Genomic DNA, 24,870 nt, shown 5'->3' on the forward strand with positions numbered 1-24,870 from the left:
GGGCAAAGCAGCAAGAGGAGAAGCACATAAAGGGCTGATGGGTGGGCAACAGAGGCAACACATAGCTGCCTGGCGCCTGCCCGCACTCAGCAGCCACTGCAGCTCGCAGCATGCAGCCAGTGCCAGCCAGAAACAGGGTGGGGGACGGGGCCCTGCTGGCCAAAAGCTGGTGCACAGCGAAGGCTGTGCTGAGGGACCAGCAGGGGGAGTGGCCGCCCCCACACGCTGCAGCTTTGCCCCACCACCAGGGTGGTGCCTTGCACACCCACCCCCATCATCAGCCACTGGACCCCCCCCACTCACCTCTGAGTTGGCAGGTGGCTGGCAAGTAGGGATCTGGGCAGAAGCAGTACCCGCCGGTACTGATGGAGGGGAAGACAGAAAACTACGGGATAGTTTCCCCTTTTTAAAGAAAAAATGGGACAGCTGTAGGAGGGCTTAAATATGGGACCGTCCCTTTAAAAACGGGACATCTGGTCACCATAGTTATAGGCCTTCTTCCCTGACCACAGCCCTATTTATTGGACTATAGAAGATGGGTCTTTTTGTTGAAATTAAGTCTTCTGTAGGCAGCCTTCCCTGGACTTTTTGATCATTTAAATGTTGTTAAATGCATTGAGTATATGGCTCGAAATGACACATAACTTCACGACGAAAACTAAGATTTGCTATTTGATACCAAAGCAAAGTTAATCAAAGAACAGTGAGTATTATGCAAGCACCTTCATTGTGAACATAACATTTGGTAAATCTCCTCTTCTGCCCTTTTCTATAAATTTCCCAGTGTTGCTACTCCAAGGAATGTTTGAGATCACAATGCTGTCTGCTAATATAACAAAGTATAAGGGTATTCCAGTAACCTAGAATATTATTCAGATCATTGAAATGTTTTATAGTCTAGTCTTCAACAAACCCTTCTTTCTTACTCATTTGTCTCTGAATTCTTTCTCTGCCCACCACTTGCCCTATTTAAACAGTACTCTCCCTTTCCCCATGATGTCAGTCTATTAAATTCCCTCTGTCAGCTTCTCAACTTTTACTCTGCCTTCTTTTCTTGACCCACTATCTGCCACCATGTTAGCTTCTTTAATGCCCAGGCTTTACCTCTACTTCTGCACCCCAACAGCCTTTGGAGAAAGCTCTGTGACTCTGGGCTTGGCTACACTTGCAAGTTAGAGCGCATTAAAGCAGCCCCAGGTGCCCTAACTCACGATCCACTCACACTGGCAAGGCATTTAGAGGGCCTGGACTCTGCAGCTGGAGCGCTCCTGATAATCCACCTCCATGAGAAGCATAACGCTTGCTGTGCCTCGGCTGAAATGCCCCAGCGTCAGTGTGAACGAGGTGTTGCGTTATTGCGCTGCGATCGGCCTCCGGAAATGTCCCATAATCCCCTTAAGTCAAATGGTCACTCTTGTTTTGGAATCGGCTGTAGGAATGTGGATATGCCCTTTCAAAGCTCCATTTCTGACAGCCGGCATGCTTATCTGCTCCGAGACAAAGCAACCATTAGTGTGGAATGCTGTGTGCAAGAGAGAGAGGCAGGGGGGAGGAGGAGGAGTCTGCTGGTGTCTGAACTTACAAGACAGCATGCTGACATGCTCTCAGCCCCTCCAAACCCACTCTCTCTCCCCCCACATACACACAACACACTTCCTGTCACATTCCAGCCCTCACCCTCCCATTTGAAAAGCATGTTGCAGCTAAATGCATGCTGGGATAGCTGCCACAATGCACTGCTCTTTGTGGCGTTGCAAGAGCTGCTAATGTGGCCACGCCAGTGCGCTTGAATCTGACAGTGTAAACACACGGCAGCACTTTCCCTGCTGTGCTCTCGGAGGGCTGGTTTAACTCACAGTGCTCTACATATGCAAGTGTAACCATGCCCTACAATCACTTCTGTTTTATTTATTCTGTCTGTCTGCCCTCTTCTTTGATAAATAACATGATTTCTTCTCCCTCATGAACTCCTGCACTGCTAACTTGCACAAGTTTGCAAGTTTGGACCTAAATTCTGTGACAACGTCCCTGCAATTTGCTGCACATCTTCCATTACATTTAAAAATAGAGACTATTAACCAGTTAATTCTGAAAGTGAATACATTATCAGTACAGTAGCCCATAATATTTATTTCACACTTTTCCCACATTTTCAGTTTTTAATATCTGCAGAATTTTGTGTTGACAACATATAACTTCATTCTAGGGGCTAAGGGTTAAGCAGGAGGTTTTAGTAGGCGAGTAGGGAACAGCTGATGCTTTTGGCAACTGAGGAGGTGAGGAAAGCAATTTGGTATTGTGGGACTAAACACATCATTTGGATGTTTCAGCTAAAATGATCAACAGGGCAATAATTTAATTGCTATCTTTAGATTTTAGAGGGAACAATCCGTAGTGATGTAGGAGTCAATTAACATTGTTTTGGGTTTTCTACACACTCAGAAAACTGTCACCATGTCAGCTTAAACTCAGTTTACATTTGGCATGATTATCTTCCAATCTATAAAGGCTAGAAGCAAATATATTTATACTTAGTGATGGTTTAGTATGGAATTTTCAAGGGACCCTAAGAATTTCAGTGAGAGTTGAGTGCCTTAACTCCCATGGACTGTCTACGTTCTAGAGTATTGTTCTGTGATGTGACAAATTCAATGTATTGTGGCAAATTCCACGGGAATACAGGAGCTGTTATAACAGGACATCCACTTCACAAAAGGGAGGGATGTGATCAGAGAATTCCCCACTCCGGTGCTCCTTGCAACAAAATCCATTACCTTTCATCCGTGGCAGCCTGTATACTATTTTTTCCTCCCTAGAGGAGATCTGTTTCTTTTTCACTCTTGTTTGACTCTGTTGAATTAAACCATATTGACAATGGCTAAATTTAGCATATATAACAATGATGGAAGGACTTGGGGATTTGGTACTATTAAGGTGCAGAAATTTAAATCACTGTGATGATTGGGTCAACCATTTTAAGACTGAAATCACTGCCTCTTAAGTATGTTTATATGCCCCCCACCCCACTCCCCCCATTTCTCCCTGTCATGCAAAGGGTTAGTTAGTGCTTTGACAATGGAAATATTTGTTTTTTTAATTTAATTCCTCAAACTTGTTGTTTTTTTCCCCTGTGGCAGACCTAATCTTGGCAGAGACATGTCCATGCGCAGCTTTTCCCTCTGCTGTGACCTTCTAAATCATGTTTGCCACGCAGCAGTCACATATTGTAAGGATGCCCTAGAGAATCACCTTCATGTTGTTGTTGGAACGCTAATACCTCTCGTCAGGGACCAGCCTGAAATTCAGAAGCAGGTAGCTTTTCAGAAGATGCGCTTGTTGCTTTTCTTTATTATGTGCCTCCTGGCTTTTGTAGTTAGTTCAAGTCAACAAAAGTATTAGTTATAAAAATATCTGTGTTTTAAACATAAAGTTTAGTCGCCTTTTTCTATATTCTGTAGGATTACATCACGATTTTTTTCATTTGTTACCAGTTGTCAGTTATTTCATAAGATTTTTTTTTAAATGGCCTTTTTCAGTAAGAAAAGTACAGTTTTTACTACATTTCTGCTTCTTAGACATCTTTTGTTTAGCCCTGTAGCACACACTACTGTTGAAGGGGAATATATGGACAGAACTTTACTTCAGATATAGATGTGTATAGACTGCATTTTTCTATGTAGACATGTTGTTAGCCTAAGTCGGGGTAGTCAATTATTTTTGTCAAGTTCCAAATTTCTTCGTCAAGGTCTAGACTCCAGAGAAAATAATAACAATAATGATAAGTAAATAAAAAGATTTCAGGATCCGTTCAAAAGTGTCTGGTGGTCCAGATTTGGCCCGCGTTCCACCTATTGACTACCCCGGCCTAGATACTTCAGACTGGCAAATATTCAGTTCTCTGTATTAGTTGCTCAGTGGCTTTAAAGCAAACTATCAGTAGAGGGGCATTTGCAACTCCACAGTTATGGTTATTGCAGCAGTTCTGCTCTCAAAACCCTGTCTACTGGGTTTGTGCCTTCCTGTAAAATTGTGCTTTTTGCTGAAATTTAGCATACAAGTTCTTGGTCAACAGAGAGAGCAGTATAGTAGTTGTCTTCACAGTTTTGTTTATATTTAAGGCTTGTCATGGCAATAAATTGGGGAAACTACAGCTTTATCATGGCAAAAAATACAGCCCATGATTTAGCTGAAAAAAAAATGCCTAAGAAAACAGCACAATTTTTTTTCAAATATAATATGTGGTTGTTTAATTAAAATGTACCCAAAACCCCAGTACATTCATTAAAATAGGAAAATCCCTAATACACATAAAATGTTAATAAAACTCATATAAATAAGTCTAGGTCTTACTATAATAAAGCATATTATAAATTCCTAAATTACATGTCTTTATAGCTCTCCTGTCATCTTATATCTGTATATAAAATACAGGAACCTCTGCAGAAGCACTGTATATTGATAATTTTTAGGCTAACGGCACCAAATTTGTTACACTTGGTAACTTTTGGAAGAATGTCTTTGCACTTAGAGAGCTAGCAACTTAATTAAAAAAAATATTTAAAGAAGTTCTGCAGTGGACTTTTAAGCAGCCGAGCAGCCAAACTTAAATAAAAACAGCAGATCTGTGATAGCGTGGCAAATACCAGCCTTATTAATATTCAGTTTATTCTAGTAACGCTATTAGGCATTCAGATTAACAGCAAAGTAAGCCAACCAAATCATGCAAAATATTATAGCTTTCAACAGTAAGAAAATCAAATAAATTATTAAATTATAGAATTTCTGTGTCAGTTACTTCATTCTTATCCTATCTCTATTTTTAAGCCTCAATGAATTACAAATATTACATTAGAAAGACAAGATGGGTGAGGTAATATCTTTTATTGGAGTAACTTCCGTTGGTGAGAAAGACAAGTTTTTGAGCTTACACAGAGCTCTTCTTCAGATCTGGGAAACATACTTAGACCTGAAGAAGAGCTCTGTGTAACCGCAAAAACTTGTCTCTGTCACCAACAGAAGTTGGTCCAATAAAATATATTACCTCACCCACCTTGTTTCTCTAGGATCCTGGGACTGACATGGCTACAGTGACACTCATACAAATATTATATTGTCCGTGAATGTGCCAAAGTCTTTTTAAACACTTTATAACATGCAATAATGTAAAACACATAGTTTATGAATTTTTGGTTATATTCAGTTATCAGTTTGGAATAATTTAGTCTGTATAGAATGCATAAATGTTATTTCATAGAATATTGTGCTTGGCTTGAGGAGCCTTTTTTTTATTAAGCTGTTTTTTTTTTTCCCTTTTTAAATTAATTAATTAATTAATTAATTTAATATACAGGTCCTAGACTTGTTGAAGTACCTAGTGATCGATAACAAGGATAATGAAAACTTGTACCAAACAATCAAACATTTAGATCCTTTTCCTGAGCATCCTGCTTTTAAAGATTTGCGTGCTACTCAGCAGAAAATCAAATACAGTAAAGGAGCATTTTCACTTTTGGAGGTAATTAACTATTTAATTTGGGCCCTGGCACAGTCACGGTAATAGGTCCCTTTCAACTGAAGGCAAATGTACTGGCTATATGATACAGTATAGAAAGAAATTTATTTCCCCTTAAAGTAGACATGTTGACTTTTTTTATTCTATCCCTAGTTACAGGAGCTAGTCAATTTGTTTGTCTCTCAATTCTTGTGTACATTTCATATCTGTTGGTGTTCAGTGAAATACCTTTGAGGACCATTTCACCACTTAAAACATAGTATATGCAGTAAAGAGTCCTGTGGCACCTTATAGACTAACAGACTTATTTGAACATAAGCTTTCGTGGGTGAATACCCACTTCGTCAGATGCAACGAGTATATGCAGTGTATACTTATTACAAAAATGTTGTTTTGCAGGAAATTAACCATTTTTTATCGGTAAGTTTCTGTGAGTCGCTGCCATTTGCAAGACTTGAAGGATTAAATGATTTACGCAAACAACTGGAACAACATAAAGATCAGATGAAGGATCTCATGAAACATTTCCAGGGTACAGACTCCTGATAGCATGCTTTATTTCTTCCTCTGCATGCTGTATTCTTTTGATTAGTAAAATAACTCCACTATAATTTCACACATACACCAGACTGATATGTACTGTATAAATTATGATGCAAATTGTGAAATTTCTCTTAGTGAGTATTATACAATACATAATGTCATATGAGTGATATAACTACACCTACTTTTTTGTAGGTATATTTGTATATATGAGCAGTATATATTCACTATCATCTTACCCGGCTCCTTGTCCCAATCTTTTCCTTTCCCTGGACTCAGTCCAGCTGTTTTCCCCTCTAAATTAAAATCAGGCAACTTCCTCTTCCACGCTCTAGACACCAGAAGTGGGGAGCCAAAGAGCCCAGCAGAGACAGGCTCAGTTCTGGTGTCCACCTTGGCCCAGAGCAGCAATTCACTGCTGGAGTGTGCTCAGCCACTCTGGGAGGATGGTGCATGCACAATCCGATCACACTTAAGAACTGTGAACAGCTCAAGCAAGCTCTTTGAAGATGGAATCTTTACAGATTTTAGCTGCTAAAATAGAAATCTCCACTAAGCATGTGTAAACTGCAGTTGTTCAAAGGCTTATAACTTGGCCAAATTTGAGTGAAGTTTCATAGAGATGGCAAAAGACACATCACAGAGACAGAGGTCACCCCCTTGCCAAAGTTCCTGGCTCCAAAGCATGTGGGATGCTAGAGCTGTTCAAAAAAAGGTTGCCAGAATTTTTTTTACATGGACTAGACATTGAGACTTCCCCTAGCCTTGTTCTTGGAAGTGACTGAATTATTATGGGTGAATTTTTCCCAAAAAAAACACCAAAACATTCAGCCTGAGACAGACACCTGACATGGAAAACTACAGCCCAAACAGGGAAGTTTGGCAAAGTTATGAGTGATTGAAAATAGGATCTTATAATGGGAAATGTCAGGCAGCCTTTATAATAGGCAGTGCTATTATAATAGGCAGTTCTGCCTATAATAATTTGATACAATTTACAAGAGGCACTATGAAACATTAAAACTTCAAAGAGACTGTTTGCATTGTGTTTGCAGGCTGTATAAGATTTCCTATGGACATTGTCACCTTTGGTGTGGGTAGTACAGATTTCACAAGGTCTACAAAACAGTGTTTAAAATATATGGATTCATTTATAAAAATACTGGAATTCCTTAAGATTAAACAAGACCTAACACTTAGTTTTCAGAGGTCATCATGAGTGTGTCATACAAGTGTGAAATCTTTGAGCCCAAGCCATTCCTGAATTATGAGTTGACCAGAAAATGTTAAAACAAGTTTTTAAAGTCCTGTAAGGTAACCATGGCTTGTCCAATTAGCCTCCTGTGTGTGTATGTGTGTTTGTTTAAAATCCTCTAGCCTAAAATAAAGGCTGACAGCAGATTTTTTTTGTGCAAGTTACGGGAGGTCAGGGATAAACTGGAAACTGGCTTACTACCTTAATTATTGTCACTGTGGTTATTATTGAAGGTTTTTAAGAACAGGTTAGACAAACACCTTTCAAAGATGGTCTAGATTCACTTGATCCTGCCTCAGCATGGGGGAATGGATGACTTCTCAAGGCCCTTCCAGTCCTACATTTCTGTAGTGATGATTATTTATTATTAATTTGTTCGTGTTACAGAAGCACATTGAGGCGTCAGCTAACTTGAAGGCCCTGTTGTGTTAGGCACTGTGCAGTTCCATAATAGAATGTACTGCATACCTACAACTAGCTATAACAACTTAATAAAACTACTACTGTAATGTAAAAGCACTACTGTTAAGTTTGAAATATGAATCAACCAACTGTCCTTTTATGAGCAGAAATGTGGACTGGACATTTTGGTAGTTTGTCCACAGCTACTTTGAATTTTAAAAATTGAATTGTGATCTTTAACAATTTTAAATTAATGCTTTTTTAAAAAAGGAAACAGCTGAATGTGTCTTTGTACCATGTAATTCATGGATTTTATGAAAAATAAAAAAGATTCAAGAAGTAAAATAACTTCAAAAATTCCTCTCCCTTATCTATACCACTTTCTCCCTAATTGATGTTTCAGCGATCCCCTTCTTCCTCTTTACCTCCCTCCTTTAGTTCTTTGGGCTATTAACGTGTTTTAAGTCTCTCCAAAAGTAACAAAAAAGGGTGCTGGAAATGCGAGGAGGTGAGGGAAGAGAAGAAGCTTGAATTGCTGTAGGTTTTCAATATTATTGGCCAGCCCATATTTCTGTATCTGGCCCTGAATTCCCATATGTTTGCCATGGTTGGATAAATTCCTCTTTTTCCTCCCTATTTGAGTCACTCTTGCCTCAATACAAAATCAGTACATTGTTTAAAAAACATGAAAAGTTTCAGACAAATCTAATAGAGAAAGGGCTGACTGTAGAGGAAGGTAATAAGTACCAGAAGATCCCAGACCTTGACTCTATATATTTTCTTGCAGTCAGTTGTTATGACATCCTGCTGTGCTGTAAATACCATTTGGTTATCTCATGATAATATTTAATGTATGCAGCTATCAAAAGGTAAAATTAGAAGTCTGTTTGCATTTCCATTATAAAATCCTGGAAATAATATATATATAAATTTTAGTTCCAGGGAATCCTGTGACTTGGACCAAGAAACATACAAGAGTTGGTTCAAGAAGTGATGATTTTTAAAAATATGGAAACATTTCTATTTTGTGTTACATTTTATAAAAGCTTTTGTGTACCAAATTTGACCCGATAACTATCCCCTTTAATGTTCAGAATGCATTTTGAGATCTTAGTTGAAATAGAATTACAAGTAGTGTAATTTGTCTGTTACAAATACACGTGGAATAGACATTAATGCTTTCCTTTTTTCTTCTAAATGGTAGAAAACCCCCAGGACTATGTCATAGTAAAGTTGGTGGTGAGCTTGCTACAACTATCCAAGACAGCAGTTAATCATACAGGTGAAAAGGCAGTTTTAGGTAAGTAATTTTGCTTTGTGAGTATCTACATCTTCTACATTAGCACTAGTATCGCTAAATGACAATTATTTTAATCTTAGGCAATTGCAAAATGTTTCCCATGATGCTAAAATTAGTGCTGTTCACTTAAACATCTAGTATGCAGTGGTAAACCAGGCGTTTAGATCTTCCTCATCTGAAAAACTAAAAACCTGGTATTCAGCGCTGATGAGCACCCACAACTGCAATAGCTGTTATGGGAACTGGCATTGCTCAGCACTTCTGAAAACAAAACTATACATTTGTCATTCCTGCAATATATTTCCATTAAGTACTTCCTGAATTTGGACCAGAGCCCAACCCTTATGTCTGCAGCATGTCTCTTCTCATCTTGATGATGGTAAAAGAAATGTTACACAATATGTTTTAGAAGATCTAGAATTTTCATAGCTACAGCTGAATGTGGACATGTCAAAACTTGAAAGCCAAAATCTGTTGGGACAAATATGGATTGTATGAATGCAGCAAGGAAATAGACATATGTCTGTCTATTTCCTTCTGTCTGAAACTTAGTGTATGTCCTGGAGCCATGAAATTGACAAGAAAGCCGAGCAGCCACTCCATGGCGGGTAGGAGGCTCCAGCTAAATCCCAGCTTCCCGCAGGTTCCTGGCTCTTAGCCATGCTGCTGCCCAGTTTCCACGCTCTGAGACAGACTGTGCACACCCAGCTCCCCACTCAGAGCCTGATTGCCCCCTGGTTCCCAGCCGCCTGCTGCCTGGGTTCCCCGTGGGAAGCCCAGCTCCACTGAGGCTTCCTGCCAGGAGCCTGGGCATTGCACCGAGGCTTGGCATCTCCAAGGCTTTCTGGGCTCAACTAACATAGAAACTTACAGAGAAATTTAAGTTTGTAGTATAAACATGCCCTTAGTTTCCACTAACATGAGATGTTGAAAGGACAACACGGCTCACATAAAACTGTATGTAATATGTATGCATATACACACACACACACATATACACAGCTAAAAAAAGTAAAGCTTTTTCCTCTACTATTTGGAGACTATAAAAGTAATATTTGCATTTGCAGAGGCTGTTGGAAGTTGTTTGGGAGAACTGGGTCCTATAGATTTCTCCACCATAACTCTGCAACATAGTAAAAATGCATTCTATTCCAAGGCAGCTGACTTATTTGAAGATAGAGAACTTCAGTGGGTCTTCATAATGCTGACTCTAATAAATAATGCTTTAATAGATGATTGGTAAGTGTACATTTGATTCGGTGCTTAAACGAGCACCAATGAAAAAAAGTAGCTATTGTTGTAAAAAGATTTTCTGCCTTCTGTCTCCTAATTTTATTTAATACCTGCACACAAGCAACAATCTGTTAACTCTCCACTAATGATCCACTTTGAGGTTCAGATTACTCATATTCCAATCAGTTTGTGGTGTTCTACAATGTCTCTAGTCAGGGGCTGGATGTGGATTCTAGCTAAATGATCTTGTTGCCCAATGCCAGTTGCGGCCTTTTTGTAAATATTTGCAGTCTCTTTTGTAACACACATCCGTAATGCACATCCTATGGCTCATCAGTATCAAGTGCCTTTAGAATTATCTTTGATGTACATACTTTTTTAACATAGACTTCATAAGGTTATGTTAAATTATTAAAGAATCTGTTACTCAGATATGCTTATCTTTCAGTATTGGTGTTCGATCTGCTGCTGCTGCCTGTTTGAAAAACATTTTAGCCACCAAGGCTGGTAACGAATTTTGGGAGATTTACAAAAACAAAGCTGATCCCATGTTAATATATCTACATCCTTTCAGAGTGTCTAGAAAGAAGGTATTTCTTTTATTTATTTTTGTGCAGTTCAGGGTAATGAGAACAGAAAATATAAAAACAAATATAGATCTGTAAACATTTCTGAAGACCAGTTTTACAGAATCTAGAGATGGAAAAGATCCTTAAGATAGTCCCCCTCTTCCTGCCAGTACAGTATTAGTTCCTTTTGTACATCTTTCCTACCTCTTGTACTTTCTCAGGGGGACTGATTTTTGCAAACGCTTATTTTTGCACCTTATGTTTACTACAGTGAGTCATCCCATTAACTAAAAGACCTGATATTAAGTGAAATGTTTACAGGATCAAGTTTAGTTCCAAATATAACAAGCTGTGGGGCTCCCATTACCTTTTTTGTGGAAAGGACTCCACAGCCTTGCTATCAGGAAGTTCTGTATGTATACATTATGATGAAAGTCCTTATTTACTTGATCACATACTATTTTTTCCACAAGACTGCTGCCTAATCAGTGCACTTGATGGAAGTACAAAGGAGCAGAATTAAGGTCGCATGAGCAACTGTAAACCAAGCATTTCCTACCGTTCAAGCACTTGACTTTGCAACCTAAAATATGATGTGTAGTGGGGCCTTGATTTTCCTGGAGAAACTATACCATTACTAAAAAGAAAAGGAGTACTTGCTGGTAGCCTCCATTCGATCCTACAGAACGAAACAAACAAACAAAAACCCAAACATAATGAAGTGAGCTGTAGCTCATGAAAGCTTATGCTCAAATAAATTTGTTAGCCTCTAAGGTTCTACAAGTACTCCTTTTCTTTTTACGAATACAGACTAACACAGCTACTACTCTGAAATATACCGTTACTATTTCCTTATTTCTTTGGTTTTAACTATAACCATGCATTATTATAACATTTTACATTTATTTTATAATATAAACTAAGCCTGATTAAATGCTTTCATCCAGCTGGACTCTGCATTGTGTGTGTTTAATTTTGTTGTTCATCTAAATTTTTGGACCAAGTTGTGTGTGTGCTGGTTATTTTTTAGAGGAACACATCCTTGCATTTTTTTATTTAATTTTTGTTTTTGTGTAGTTTTTAGAAGTACCAAGTAATGAAAGAGAGAGTCCTTCAGAAAACCTGGATGATGCAAGTGTGTGGATTCCTCAGAGTGTAAGTCATGATACCTGGATCAAGAATCTGACCTGTTCATTACTGGACAGTGGAGGAGTGAGAAATGAAGTTCTTCAGTTACTGAAACCAATGTGTGAGGTGAGCTCAGTTTATATATAGCTTCCATGTGCAGCAGCCAAAGATAATTGTGGCAAACTTAGTCATGACTCCTATTAATATCAGATAATTTCTGTTATAAAATCACCATTTTTTCAAATAGAAAAAAATATTAAGCACTTTTTTAATAAAAAGAATGAGGAGTACTTGTGGCACCTTAGAGACTAACAAATTTATTTGAGCGTAAGCTTTCGTGAGCTACAGCTCACTTCATCGGATGCATTCAGTGGAAAATACAGTGAGGAGATTTATATACACAGAAAACATGAAACAATGGGTGTTACCATACACACTGTAAGGAGAGTGATCAGGTAAGGTGAGCTATTACCAGCAGGAGAGCGGGGGGGGTAACCCTGACAAAGGAGGTGCTGTCGTCACCATGAATAGGTTGGAATGTGAACAAGAGGCTGCTAGGCAGCTCTCCAACACCACTTTCTACAAGCCATTACCCTCTGATCCCACTGAGAGTTACCAAAAGAAACTACACCATTTGCTGAAGAAACTCCCTGAAAAAGCACAAGAACGAATCCGCACAGACACACCCCTGGAACCCCGACCTGGGGTATTCTATCTGCTACCCAAGATCCATAAACCTGGAAATCCTGGACGCCCCATCATCTCAGGCATTGGCACCTTGACAGCAGGATTGTCTGGCTATGTAGACTCCCTCCTCAGGCCCTACACTACCAGCACTACCAGCTATCTTTGAGACACCACTGACTTCCTGAGGAAACTACAGTCCATCGGTGATCTTCCTGAAAACACCATCCTAGCCACTATGGACATAGAAGCCCTCTACACCAACATTCCACACAAAGATGGATTACAAGCCGACAGGAACAGAATCCCCAATAATGTCACGGCAAACCTGGTGGCTGAACTTTGTGACTTTGTCCTCACCCATAACTATTTCACATTTGGGGACAATATATACCTCAAATCAGCGGCACTGCTATGGGTACCCGCATGGCCCCACAGTATGCCAACATTTTTATGGCTGACTTAGAACAATGCTTCCTCAGCTCTCATCCCCTAATGCCCCAACTCTACTTGCGCTACATTGATGACATCCTCATCATCTGGACCCATGGAAAAGAAGCCCTTGAGGAATTCCACCATGATTTCAACAATTTCCATCCCACCATCAACCTCAGCCTGGATCAGTCCACACAAGAGATCCACTTCCTGGACACTACAGTAATAATAAGCGATGATCACATAAACACCACCCTATACCGGAAACCTACTGACCACTGTGCCTACCTACATGCCTCCAGCTTTCATCCAGACCACACCACACGATCCATTGTCTACAGCCAAGCTCTGCAATACAACCGCATTTGCTCCAACCCCTCAGACAGAGACAAACACCTACAAGATCTCTATCAAGCGTTTTTACAACTACAATACCCACCTGCTCAAGTGAAAAAACAGATTGACAGAGCCAGAAGAGTACCCAGAAGTTACCTACTACAAGACAGGCCCAACAGAGAAAATAACAGAACACCACTAACCATCACCTTCAGCCCCCAACTAAAACCTCTCCAACGCACCATCAAGGACCTACAATCTATTGAAGGACGACCCATCACTCTCACAGATCTTGGGAGACAGGCCAGTCCTTGCTTACAGACAGCCCCCCAACCTGAAGCAAATACTCACCAGCAACAACAAACCACACAACAAAAACACTAACCCAGGAACCTAACAAAGGCCCTTGCCAACTGTGTCCACATATCTATTCAGGGGACACCATCATAGGGCCTAATCACATCAGCCACGCTATCAGAGGCTCCTTCACCCACACATCTACCAATGTGATATATGCCATCCATCATGTGCCAGCAATGCTCCTCTGCCATGTACATTGGCCAAACTGGACAGTCTCTACGTAAAAGAATAAATGGACACAAATCGGCTGTCAAGAACTATAACATTCAAAAACCAGTCGGAGAACACTTCAGTCTCTTTGGTCACTTGATTACAGACCTAAAAGTGGCAATTCTTCAACAAAAAAACTTCAGAAACAGACTCCAAGGAGAGACTGCTGAATTGGAATTAATTTGCAAACTGGATACAATTAACTTAGGCTTGAATAAAGACTGGGAGTGGATGGGTCATTGCACAAAGTAAAACTATTTCCCCATGTTTATTCCCCCCTCCCCCCGCTGTTCCTCAGGCGTTCTTGTCAACTGCTGGAAATGGCCCACCTTGATTATCACTACAAAAGGCTCCCCACCACCACCCCCGCTCTCCTGCTGGTAATAGCTCACCTTACCTGATCACTCTCCTTACAGTGTGTATGGTAACACCCATTGTTTCATGTTCTCTGTGTACATAAATCTCCCTCCTGTATTTTCCACTGAATGCATCCGATGAAGTGAGCTGTAGCTCACGAAAGCTTATGCTCAAATAAATTTGTTAGTCTCTAAGGTGCCACAAATCCTCCTTTTCTTTTTGTGGATACAGACTAACATGGCTGTTACTCTGAAACCACTCTTTTAGTAGGCATTCAGATACTAAATTGATATGCATGAGTTGATAAAGCTTATTTTATTTGTTTTACAGTAAAAGAGTCATATTGGCCAGTGGACCTTGACTATAGTTAGGAGCTGAGAAATGTGTTTACCAGCAGCTGACTGTGTGTGCTTGTGGGTTCCAGGTGAAAACAGACTTTTGTCAGACTTTGCTCCCATACCTGATTCATGATATCCTGCTTCATGATTCAAATGAAACTTGGCGAAATCTTCTGTCCATGCATATACAGAGGTTTTTCACAGCTTGTTGCCGATACTCCTCATCATCGAGCAGATCAACTACACCTGCAAATTCCAATTCAGGTAATGACATGAAAATGGCATGGAAAAGAATTATGATTTCTTCCTCTTTCTCTAAGCGTGTGTCTGCACTGCGTACTTCTTACGGCAGACATGTAGTGTACATACCTGAGTAGCACTGGTATAAACAGCAGTGTAGACAGTGAGGCAGTGCATAGGCATGTGGAGTAAAGACACATCTGAAAGGTGTGGGTGTGTATTCGAGTGTGTACCCTACATGGCTCTCTACTCACCCAAGCCATGCCTCCCTGTTGGCACGGCTGGTTTTAGCTGTGTAGTGTCCTGCTGCATCAGCTCTTCCCTGCCACAGTGAAAGACTCCAAGAGTAGGAAAAGGTTCTGCCAGCTCTCAGCTGCTAGAGCCCTTCCCCACCACAAGAAATGACTCCAGCAATGGGGAAAGGCTCTCGCAGAGGGAAAGATTCTGGCAGCTCCTCACTCCTGGAGCCTTTCCTCGTCACAGGGAAAGATTCTAGAAGCTTCCTGCTTCTGGAGCCTTTCCTCACTGCGGTGAAAGGTTCTGGCAACAACACAGGTGAAGCCTTTCACTGCTGCCTCCCCTCTGCAGAGCCTTTCACTGAAGTGTAGCTACACGTTGCAGTGTGGACACAGTGTGCTTTTCACTGCAGCATGTAGCTACACGAACACTACATGCCTCCGCCAGTGGTGTGTAGTGTAGATGTAGCCTATGTTTCTAACACTAGATATAAAACACACACCAGTTTTAGTCAGACAGCATTTAGAAAATCTTGTTTGTGCAATTATTCACTGTTTAATCATTCACCTTAATGTAAACAACACCTTTTTTTACCATCAGACATTTTATGATGTGTATTCACACTTCTCTCTCTTTTAATGTAAATTGTAGAACCAGAAACCTTTATTCGTGGAGGTTTAGATAAAATATCTCGACGAACAATGCTTGATGTTGTTGATTACTTGAGAAGTCAAAAGAGGTGAGTTGTATCTATTTTTAAAATTAGCTTTGATTTAAGATTACTTTTTTTTCTCTGTACTAAAACTTGGTGACACCTTGGAGGAGTTACAATGTACATGGATGCCACTTAAATAATTGTAATAAGAAAACAAGACATTCAAAGTAATAGATACACATTGTGTATTTATGTGATATTGTCATATATGTCACACTAGTGACATTTTATTGCATATAATACCTGGAAATCTGCTCTCTTGAAAATAGGGGTCCTTTAGAAGGGTTGTAGATTAAACTGAATGCAGTTTCCAAAAACCTTTTGTCTGGAAATATCTTACATGGTGTAGGTGTGTCTTTTTAGAGATAAAACAGTACCTGTTGGCATAGGCTTTACTGTTACAGTGTATTTCTTTTGTTTAGCTTTATGTTACAGGGCAGGCCTCGTATTATTACATTAGTATTAATGCTGTATTTAAATAGATCTCTTTCAGGTACAGTTTTTGATGACAGTTTCTGGCTGGAGTTGAATTACCTTGAGGTTGCTATGGTAGCACAATCTTGTGCTGCTCACTTCACAGCTTTGCTCTACACAGAAATCTATGCAGACAAGATAAACTTAGACAAACAACAAAAAAGGTACTATTTTTTGTGTGAAAATTCTTCACATTTCAGTCAAAACAGGTCATGTTGTGGATGTTTGTACAGTGGTGTTTTGTTGGAGAAGGAAAGGTGAATTATGTATCAGGAAGACAAATCTTCCTTTTTTAAGCTCAGAAAAATGTACTAGCCCACGAAAGTGGCTCTAGCCCTGACAGAATGATAGCTATCAGATGTTAAAATCATATCTTTCTGATTACCTACCAGAACGCTTTCTTATCACTTCAGTTCCAGCATGATTTTAGTGCCTGGTATCTTGAAAACAACTAGAGCTAAAAACTAATATGTTCTATCATCCAAAAGTCTTAAATCTCAACTTCCAAATAGGATAGTATATTAAATTTTAACTCTAGCAGTTCATGACAAATTAATTGCTTAAATTATATCAGAAATGGGGGAGTGGAGTGGGAAATTTACACAGAATGGTGCCCAGAATTACGTGGTTTTACTGTTCAGCATCTCATAATATACTGAGTGTAGACATGAATGATGTATACAATGAACATAAAACTTTCCTATGTAATGCATTATTTTTATTTTTTTTTACACTGATACAATACTGAATGTAGTGAATTGTTTATTTTGGCTCAGAATAACTTCACAGAATTAAAGCAGTGAGCGAACTGCAGCCACTAGGACCTGCAGGTGGCCATGCCTGCGGACGGTCAATGTAAATTCTGTCTCACGGCTCACCAGTGGATTACCCTGATGGGCCACGTGTGGCCCGCGGGCTGCAGGTTGCCCACCACTGGTATACATCATTTCAGATAGGGTGGAGATGTAACAACTGGCCATACTGACTAACTGAGCAACTCCTTGGAAGTTGTTATTCATCAGCATAAGTTAGAGCAACCACAAGACTTACTCTAACTTCCCTTCGGGGCTGGTTTGGCATCTAGTGGCATTCACTATTAAAAGCAGAAAGGTTGTAGGAAATTGCCCAACTCCAAGGTATGCCAAGCTCTTCTCTGAAACACCAGGGATCTGGCCCTTTTAGGGATTATTTCAGCATCTCTGTGGCCTGTACTGATTTTCAATTAATTCAACATGTTTGTCCCCTTCTTATAGATCTGCTTTCAAAGCATCTAAAAATCTAACATTTGAAGAAGAAAGCCAAAGTCCAACTATTAACAGTTTGAATGAGAAAAGTAAAGAAGAAACTGGAATAAGCTTACAGGTATGGAATAGTGCCTTCCTCATACGAAGTATTATCTAATCTTAAAGTAAACCTACCTAATGAAATGAAATAATCAACATATGTATTTCCAATGTAAGCAATATTTCTTGTCTGAGTTTTGAGCCCAGCTGGTCAAAACTCAGAGAAATATTTTCTTGAATGTTCCCTCCTGCTCCCCCATCCCCCTTTCGAAACATTTTGAGTAACTTTTTTTTTTTTACTAGCTCTAGTTCAAAGTAAAACATTCAATTGCCTTCATAGATGAGCTGAATAGGGTATTTGGGAACACATCAGCCCTTGCTCACACTAACTCATCTGAAATAGTAGTAGCAGGCAATTGTATAAAAACACAGAGAAACAATTTTTGCTCATAAAAGAACTGATCATATGGTTACCGTTGACTGAGCTTTTGTTCCAGAGAGATGCTACATATATCAATAAAATATAGCAAGTGGATGATCGTAGTGAGTTTGAATGACCAAGAACAGCTCTCTCAGATCAAAACAGCATGACTATGGTGTTACACAATGGTATACTCTGCATTTGTGTCATGTTGCACAAATTTATTTGCTACTTATTCTGAGTCAGTAATCGCTCTCAACTAATATTTCATTCTTCATAAATCACATTCACCAACTTTCAAATTGTCAGCTTCACATCTTATGTCGATTAATTTTATGCTACTTTTGCCTGTTAGCCAAATTTCCTAAATTCTTTTAAAAATCTTAACAGTAAGCATTTAGAGAGTCTCTGGTCTAGGCAGTCTGACAGTATTGCACTGGATCTCAGTATTCTTGCTTTTGATGTAAATGTCAAACATTGTTAACCATCTCAGACGTGATTTTCTAATGCATATATATAGATATTTATGTATACTATAATTGAAGTTGTTTCAAAGTAATTTATGAAATGTTTTGTTTTGTGATGGTATGTCTTAGGACCTTCTCATGGAAATATACAGAAGTATAGGAGAGCCTGATAGTCTCTATGGCTGTGGTGGAGGAAGAATGTTACAGCCATTAGCTAGGTACAATTTATTCATTTTTTATAAAAGCATAATTTTATTTATGAAGCATTTGAAATCTCAGAACTACTCTTTATGTGTAACAGGATAAGAACATATGAGCACGAGGCCATATGGGGAAAGGCCCTTGTAACCTATGACCTTGAAGCAAGTCTCCCTCCAGCTACTCGCCAGGCAGGAATAATAGAGGTAATTCACTCCTTTAGTAGGAAATAAATACAGGAATCACCCCCTCTAGGGATCAGAAATATTCTTGCTTAAGTAAACCTGAAATTGATTTTGTTCTGGTATTCTATTAACATAATAGTCTGGGCTTTAGTCTTTGATGTATTTTCATATAGTAGCACTTTAACTATGACCACACTATGTATTATTAGTATGAGATGCTATGTTGTATTTTCGTCTTGGAAGCCTGCAACCGTATCACCTTGTGCTATGACACTCAGCAGATATTTCAAACTAAGAAGAGTTAAGTCATGACTCAAACTCAAGATCTCCTAAAAACACGGGTGCTGCAGGAAGTAATGGTATTGTTAGCGCGCTGCCACCTGAATCACTATAGAGCAGTGGCTTCATTTGCGGACCCCTAAAAAATTTCAAATGGAAGTGCAGACCCCTTTGGAAATCTTAGGCATAGTCTGCAGACTCCCAGGTGTCAAATCACAGGTTGAAAACCAATGTTCTGTGACAACGACAACCTTTTGTGGACCCCTTAGACATAGTCTGGGGACCATAGGTTGAAAACCACTGCTATAGAATTAATCCTTCAGTACACTGTCCTGCTAGATGGTACCATCTTTCAGATAAAAAGTAAAATCGAGGTCTTGTCTACATGTGGTCATTAAATACACAGTGGCACATTTTGTAAGACATGGGATGTTCACCCCAATATTCGGCTAAATTCCAACTTTGATAACTAATTTCTGCCTATCTAAATTTCCTCCTGCGGTTTCAGTTTAATCTGGGATTCTTCCTTTACTGCCCCAAAACCATTTGCTACTGCTGTGCACTGTTGAACATCTGTCATGGTCCTCTTCAGGAGTAGCTGCATTTCATTACTTAGTTAAATGATCCAAATATATAGAAAGATCCTTTACCGACTCCACAGGAGTACTGAGGCTTAATCAGGGGAAAATCTTGCCAATCCTTCTTGTCACAAGTGCAGAAGGCCCTTTAGTCAGTGATCTGCTGCCGTGCCACTGCCCAAGAGTGGGGGAGTGAAAAAATTGCACAGGCAGTTCATTTCTCATGTGTCAAGAAGATTTGTTCTGTGGATGATGTTTTGGGAGATGGCTGAGGCTGGAGCCTTTTTATTTGTGAATGCTTTACACTTACAGAGTTCTTAGGTTAGAAATAATGGTAGTTCCACACCTGGAAATCTTACTTTGGTAACAAAAGGGTAAGCAAATCCATTTGAAAAGCAGCCCAGACTAGTGAAATGTTGCCTTTTGTTTTTAATCTTACTGATTGTAGGCCTTGCAGAATTTTGGGCTCTGCCATACTCTTTCCACCTATTTAAAAGGCTTGGAATATGAAAACACAGAGTGGTGTGCTGAACTGAAGGAGATTCGTTACCAGGCAGCTTGGAGGAACATGCAGTGGGACCACATCTCTTCTGCTAAGTAAACCAACTTCTCTGTTTATCTTTTCCAGCTGGAGTCTGTTAAAGCTTAATCTAACAATCCTGTTCCTTTTTAAGGAAAAGGAAAACTTCAAAATATAACTGCTGTGGGACAGAAACGGTGCAGTATTGTTTATCTTAGTTATCTGCACAATTGAAATAAAAACAAAAACCAATCCCCTTTCATGTAAAACCCCTGTTTGTAATGTGTGTGTATCAGTCTATTATAGCAAATGCTACTGTTATAGCTGTATTTCCTCTTTTCATTTACTGATAATTTTCTTTAAAATCGCCTTTTGTCTTAAAAACTTGTCTTATGAAAGGAGACTCAGGGAGCTTGGCTTGTTTAGCCTAACTAAAAGAAGGTTGAGGGGAGATATGATTGCTCTCTATAAATATATCAGAGGGATAAATACCAGAGAGGGAGAGGAATTATTTAAACTCAGTACCAATGTGGACACAAGAACAAATGGATATAAACTGGCCACTAGGAAATTTAGATTAGAAATTAGACGAAGGTTTCTAACCATCAGAGGAGTGAAGTTTTGGAATAGCCTTCCGAGGGAAGTAGTGGGGGCAAAAGATCTATCTTGCTTTAAGATTAAACTCGATAAGTTTATGGAGGAGATGGTATGATGGGATAACATGGTTTTGGTAATTAAATATTCATGGTAAATAGGCCCAATGGCCTGTGATGGGTTTTTAGATGGGGTAAGATCCAAGTTACCCGGGAAAGAATTTTCTGTAGTATCTGGCTGATGAATCTTGCCCATATGCTCAGGGTTTAGCTGATCGCCATATTTGGGGTCGGGAAGGAATTTTCCTCCAGGGCAGATTGGAAGGCCCTGGAGGTTTTTCGCCTTCCTCTGTAGCATGGGGCACGGGTCACTTGCTGGAGGATTCTCTGCTCCTTGAGGTCTTCAAACTACAATTTGAGGACTTCAATAGCACAGATATAGGTGTGAGGTCTTTTTTAGGAGTGGTGGGTGAAATTCTGTGGCCTGCATTGTGCAGGAGGTCAGACTAGATGATCATAATGGTCCCTTCTGACCTAAATATCTATGAATCTATGAATCTTTTCATTTTTAGTCTCAGCCACAAGATGAATCTTTTTTTTTTTTTAAGTGTGAGGGAAATGCTTTCCTGCATCCATTTTTGATTTATAGGAGAATGAAAAGATTGCTCTTTGATCCTTAAGAGTGACTTCACCAATAGTTGAAGAAAAGAGTGTCCAATTTGGTTCTGTGGCTACTCCCTCATAAGGAAAGGTTTATGCCTAAGGGTGACATGATGTACTGGGCATGGAGTAGCGTACACCTTGTCTCTGATGAGGAGAACAAGCCTATATTCCCTTTAGAGGGAAAAGGGACTAGATCCCCTCCCATCTTGGTAAAGGCTTAAGTTACATCACTGAGTCCTTCCACCGATATTTTGCAAGCAGGAGGAGGGGAACTTTCTCCCTGGCTTCTTCTGTGGAGATGGATCTGAAAAAGAGGTGCTTCTGACTGCAGTATTCTCTTCTGCTACATTGAAACAGTGCTCACTTAAAAGCAACTTGTGGAGGCTGCTGCTCATCTCCATGTTTCCCATCTAATGGAAGTCCATGTGACACTCATTCTTCCAGCTGCCGCATTCAGGATGCTCTCACTCATGTGAGGCTCCCTTGGCCCTGGTATAGGGAAGGTAGCAGAGACAAGCTATTCTAAAATGCTGCAGTAATGTGTGTGGTATAACAACCTAGATAAAAAGATTCTTCAGATTCAGTATGGAAGGTAAAGAGAGTGATATTTGGGCTGGAAAGAAGGGGAATAGACAAAGATCAAGGAGAGGGGGAATAAAGGGCAGAGAAAAAAGGTTGGAAATAAAATATGTGGCCAAGAATTAAGGAAAAGGGAATCTTTTGTTGAAAAGGGACTGGCAAGAGAGTGAGAGTTTAGGACTATTGATGGTGGAATTCCCTCTAATTTTTTCCATCCATGTGCGGAATTAATTTTGTTATGTGCACCAATATCGAGGTAATGTGCACCACCAGCAGAAACCAGAAACCTAGATATAATTTTTTTTTAAAGTTACCATAGGGATAATTACTCTAGCCAGGACAGGTTTGGCATTTTAGAACTCACTACTCAAAGACAGGTTTCAGAGTAGCAGCCGTGTTAGTCTGTATTCGCAAAAAGAAAAGGAGTACTTGTGGCACCTTAGAGACTAACCAATTTATTTGAGCTTCATCCAATGAAGTGAGCTCACGAAAGCTTATGCTCAAATAAATTGGTTAGTCGTAAAGTGCCACAAGTCCTCCTTTTCTTTTTATGACTACTCAAAGAATTAGCATAGGAGAGAAATAAGTTTATGAAATGCATAAACCAGTCAAAAAACTAAAATAACAGCACTTTGAAAGAATAAAATTACAGCGAATATATGTGCATTGCAGGAAGTATCAAGAAATAACAACAATAATAATAATAAAAGTATGTGTTGGGAGGTGACTGTGAAAGATTCTTTGTGTGTGAGAGGGAGGCACACTGTGTGTGTGTGTGTGAGTGAGAGAGGGAGGCACACACTGTGAGTGTGTGTGTGAGAGAGGCACTCTGTGTGTGTGTTTGTGTGTGTGTGGGAGAGAGACACATGCTGCCCCTTTAAGTAGATCCTCATTCATCAGTCTGAAGCCTGCTTCTTCAGACACAGCAGCAGCCACCAGCAAGCTCCATCCCACTCCTGAGCCCTGTTATGTCCCGTTGCCCTCCCCCCAGCTCTGTGGAGATGAAGAGCAAGGGGAGGGGGACACCCTGAGATCAGCACACACACACACCCTCCCCCCCTGGCCCCACACAGCTAGCAGGAGGCTCCCAGGAGCAGGTGGCCAGGGACTCCAAGGCAGAGGGCAGGAGCAGTGGAGGGAGGAGCACCTGAAGTGTGCAGCACTTGATAGACTGGTGGGCGGCTTCACAGCTTAGAAGGAACTTAGGTGGAGTCTCATGTCAGTGTTGACATGCAAGGATTCAGCAAACACTGTAGGTGAATACCTGTGTGTGAGGTCAGGCCAATGCAAGAACCACAAGCATGGTTACATGTAGGACAGAGAAGATTGTCCATGACTATTGGAGGCTGTTGTATCATTGCTTTGTGATGTTCACATATTTCATATAAGTTGTTAATGCGCTTTGCTTCAAAGCGGTTAACGGCGACATGACAGATCTGCTGCCATCTTGCTTTCTTATAAGGCTGTTGCTTCCCAGTTGCCGAGATCAACTTGACATGCCTTCAAGTTTGACTTCAGTGTGTCTTTTGGACTGGCCACCATGAGAATGAGTGCCTTGCTTTAACTGACCACAGAATATAGCATTGGGTATTCTTCAGTTGGCCATATGAATGAGATGACCAGACCAGCGTAGCTGATCTTTAATCAGCATTATATAAATACTGAACATCCAACAATGATTAAGAATTTTTATATTGGGAATCTTGTCTTACCATTTGACTCTGCGAACAGAGTGAAGATGGCACACGTGGAAATGATCAAGTTTCCTAATATGTGTCCGATATGGTGTCCATACCTCATAACCATTGAAGCATTGTAAGCACAACTGCCCAATACACATTTAGCTTAGTGCTTATTTTGATGCCCCTATCATGGCATAGGTGGTGAGACAGCATATCAAATGCAGAGTTGGCTTGCCCTGTGAGATGGCATTGTGAGATGGAGATCAATTGTGGCATTGTGTGACAGCATACTCCCTAGGTAGCAAAACTTCTCTACTGACTGAAGAGGCACACTGGTGAACTTAATAATTGGGTATCTCCTGGCACATGCTGGGTACGGTGTCCAGTTTTCTTTAGGTGCAAACCATTTAGGTGAAACCAAAATGATTGACTGCATATTTGAAGTGATCAAGTATAAATTTAATGTCATCAATCAAGTCAGCAACCAATGCATAGTCATCAGCAAATAATCGCTCCTTAATGAGTAAATCTGCCACTTTCGTGTGAGCATGGCAGTCTTGCAGCTTGAAAATGTCCCATCAGTATGGAACTGGATAAATACTCATTTGTCTGTGTCTTGAAATGCATCCATAAGCATAGCCAAAAAAGGAAGAAAAAGAGTATGGGAACCAGCACGCAACCTTCTTTGGAGACATTGGAGACCAGAAAGGGGTCCATATCGTCATCTGGATGTGTCATTGTCAGTGCATATGCAATGATGACAAAAGCATGACGACCTGTAGCAAGACCGAAGCAGAAGAGCACAAGTCTGTCATTAACACCCTTCAGCAGTGACTCAAGTTTGTGGGCAATCAAAAAGCAGGTGGCAAACCCCGCACCAGAGCATATCTCCATTCATCATCATATTTGCCAATCAAATAAAAGGTGTAACCAGCACTCGCTTCTGGTAGCTGTGTCCTGCCAGCAAGTCTACTCTGAGTGCAGAAATATCTATATCATACCACACCAACAGTCTGACAAATACAGCGGTTCTACACTCAACTCCATCATTTCTGTCAAGGAGTGTGTGAACATTCCTAGCTGCAAAATTTTGG

The 24,870-nt window shown here is 40.1% G+C and overlaps 1 protein-coding gene across 5 annotated transcripts in view; it reads left to right on the forward strand.

Moving 5' to 3' along the window:
• ATM (ATM serine/threonine kinase) overlaps window positions 1–24,870 on the forward strand; it is a 151,962-nt gene that overhangs the window by 67,729 nt on the left and 59,363 nt on the right. For all 5 annotated transcript variants that reach the window (XM_073338919.1, XM_073338890.1, XM_073338900.1 and 2 more), the window contains 14 exons: window positions 3,138–3,312; window positions 5,351–5,515; window positions 5,912–6,044; window positions 8,917–9,012; window positions 10,080–10,251; window positions 10,694–10,835; window positions 11,892–12,068; window positions 14,749–14,926; window positions 15,791–15,878; window positions 16,337–16,492; window positions 17,582–17,690; window positions 18,629–18,717; window positions 18,801–18,903; window positions 20,188–20,336. In XM_073338919.1, coding sequence (XP_073195020.1) covers window positions 3,138–3,312; window positions 5,351–5,515; window positions 5,912–6,044; window positions 8,917–9,012; window positions 10,080–10,251; window positions 10,694–10,835; window positions 11,892–12,068; window positions 14,749–14,926; window positions 15,791–15,878; window positions 16,337–16,492; window positions 17,582–17,690; window positions 18,629–18,717; window positions 18,801–18,903; window positions 20,188–20,336 — 1,932 coding nt within the window. The remainder of the gene's footprint in view (window positions 1–3,137; window positions 3,313–5,350; window positions 5,516–5,911; window positions 6,045–8,916; window positions 9,013–10,079; window positions 10,252–10,693; window positions 10,836–11,891; window positions 12,069–14,748; window positions 14,927–15,790; window positions 15,879–16,336; window positions 16,493–17,581; window positions 17,691–18,628; window positions 18,718–18,800; window positions 18,904–20,187; window positions 20,337–24,870) is intronic.

This window comes from Lepidochelys kempii, chromosome 1 (assembly GCF_965140265.1).
Source record: "Lepidochelys kempii isolate rLepKem1 chromosome 1, rLepKem1.hap2, whole genome shotgun sequence".
NCBI lineage: Eukaryota > Metazoa > Chordata > Testudines > Cheloniidae > Lepidochelys > Lepidochelys kempii.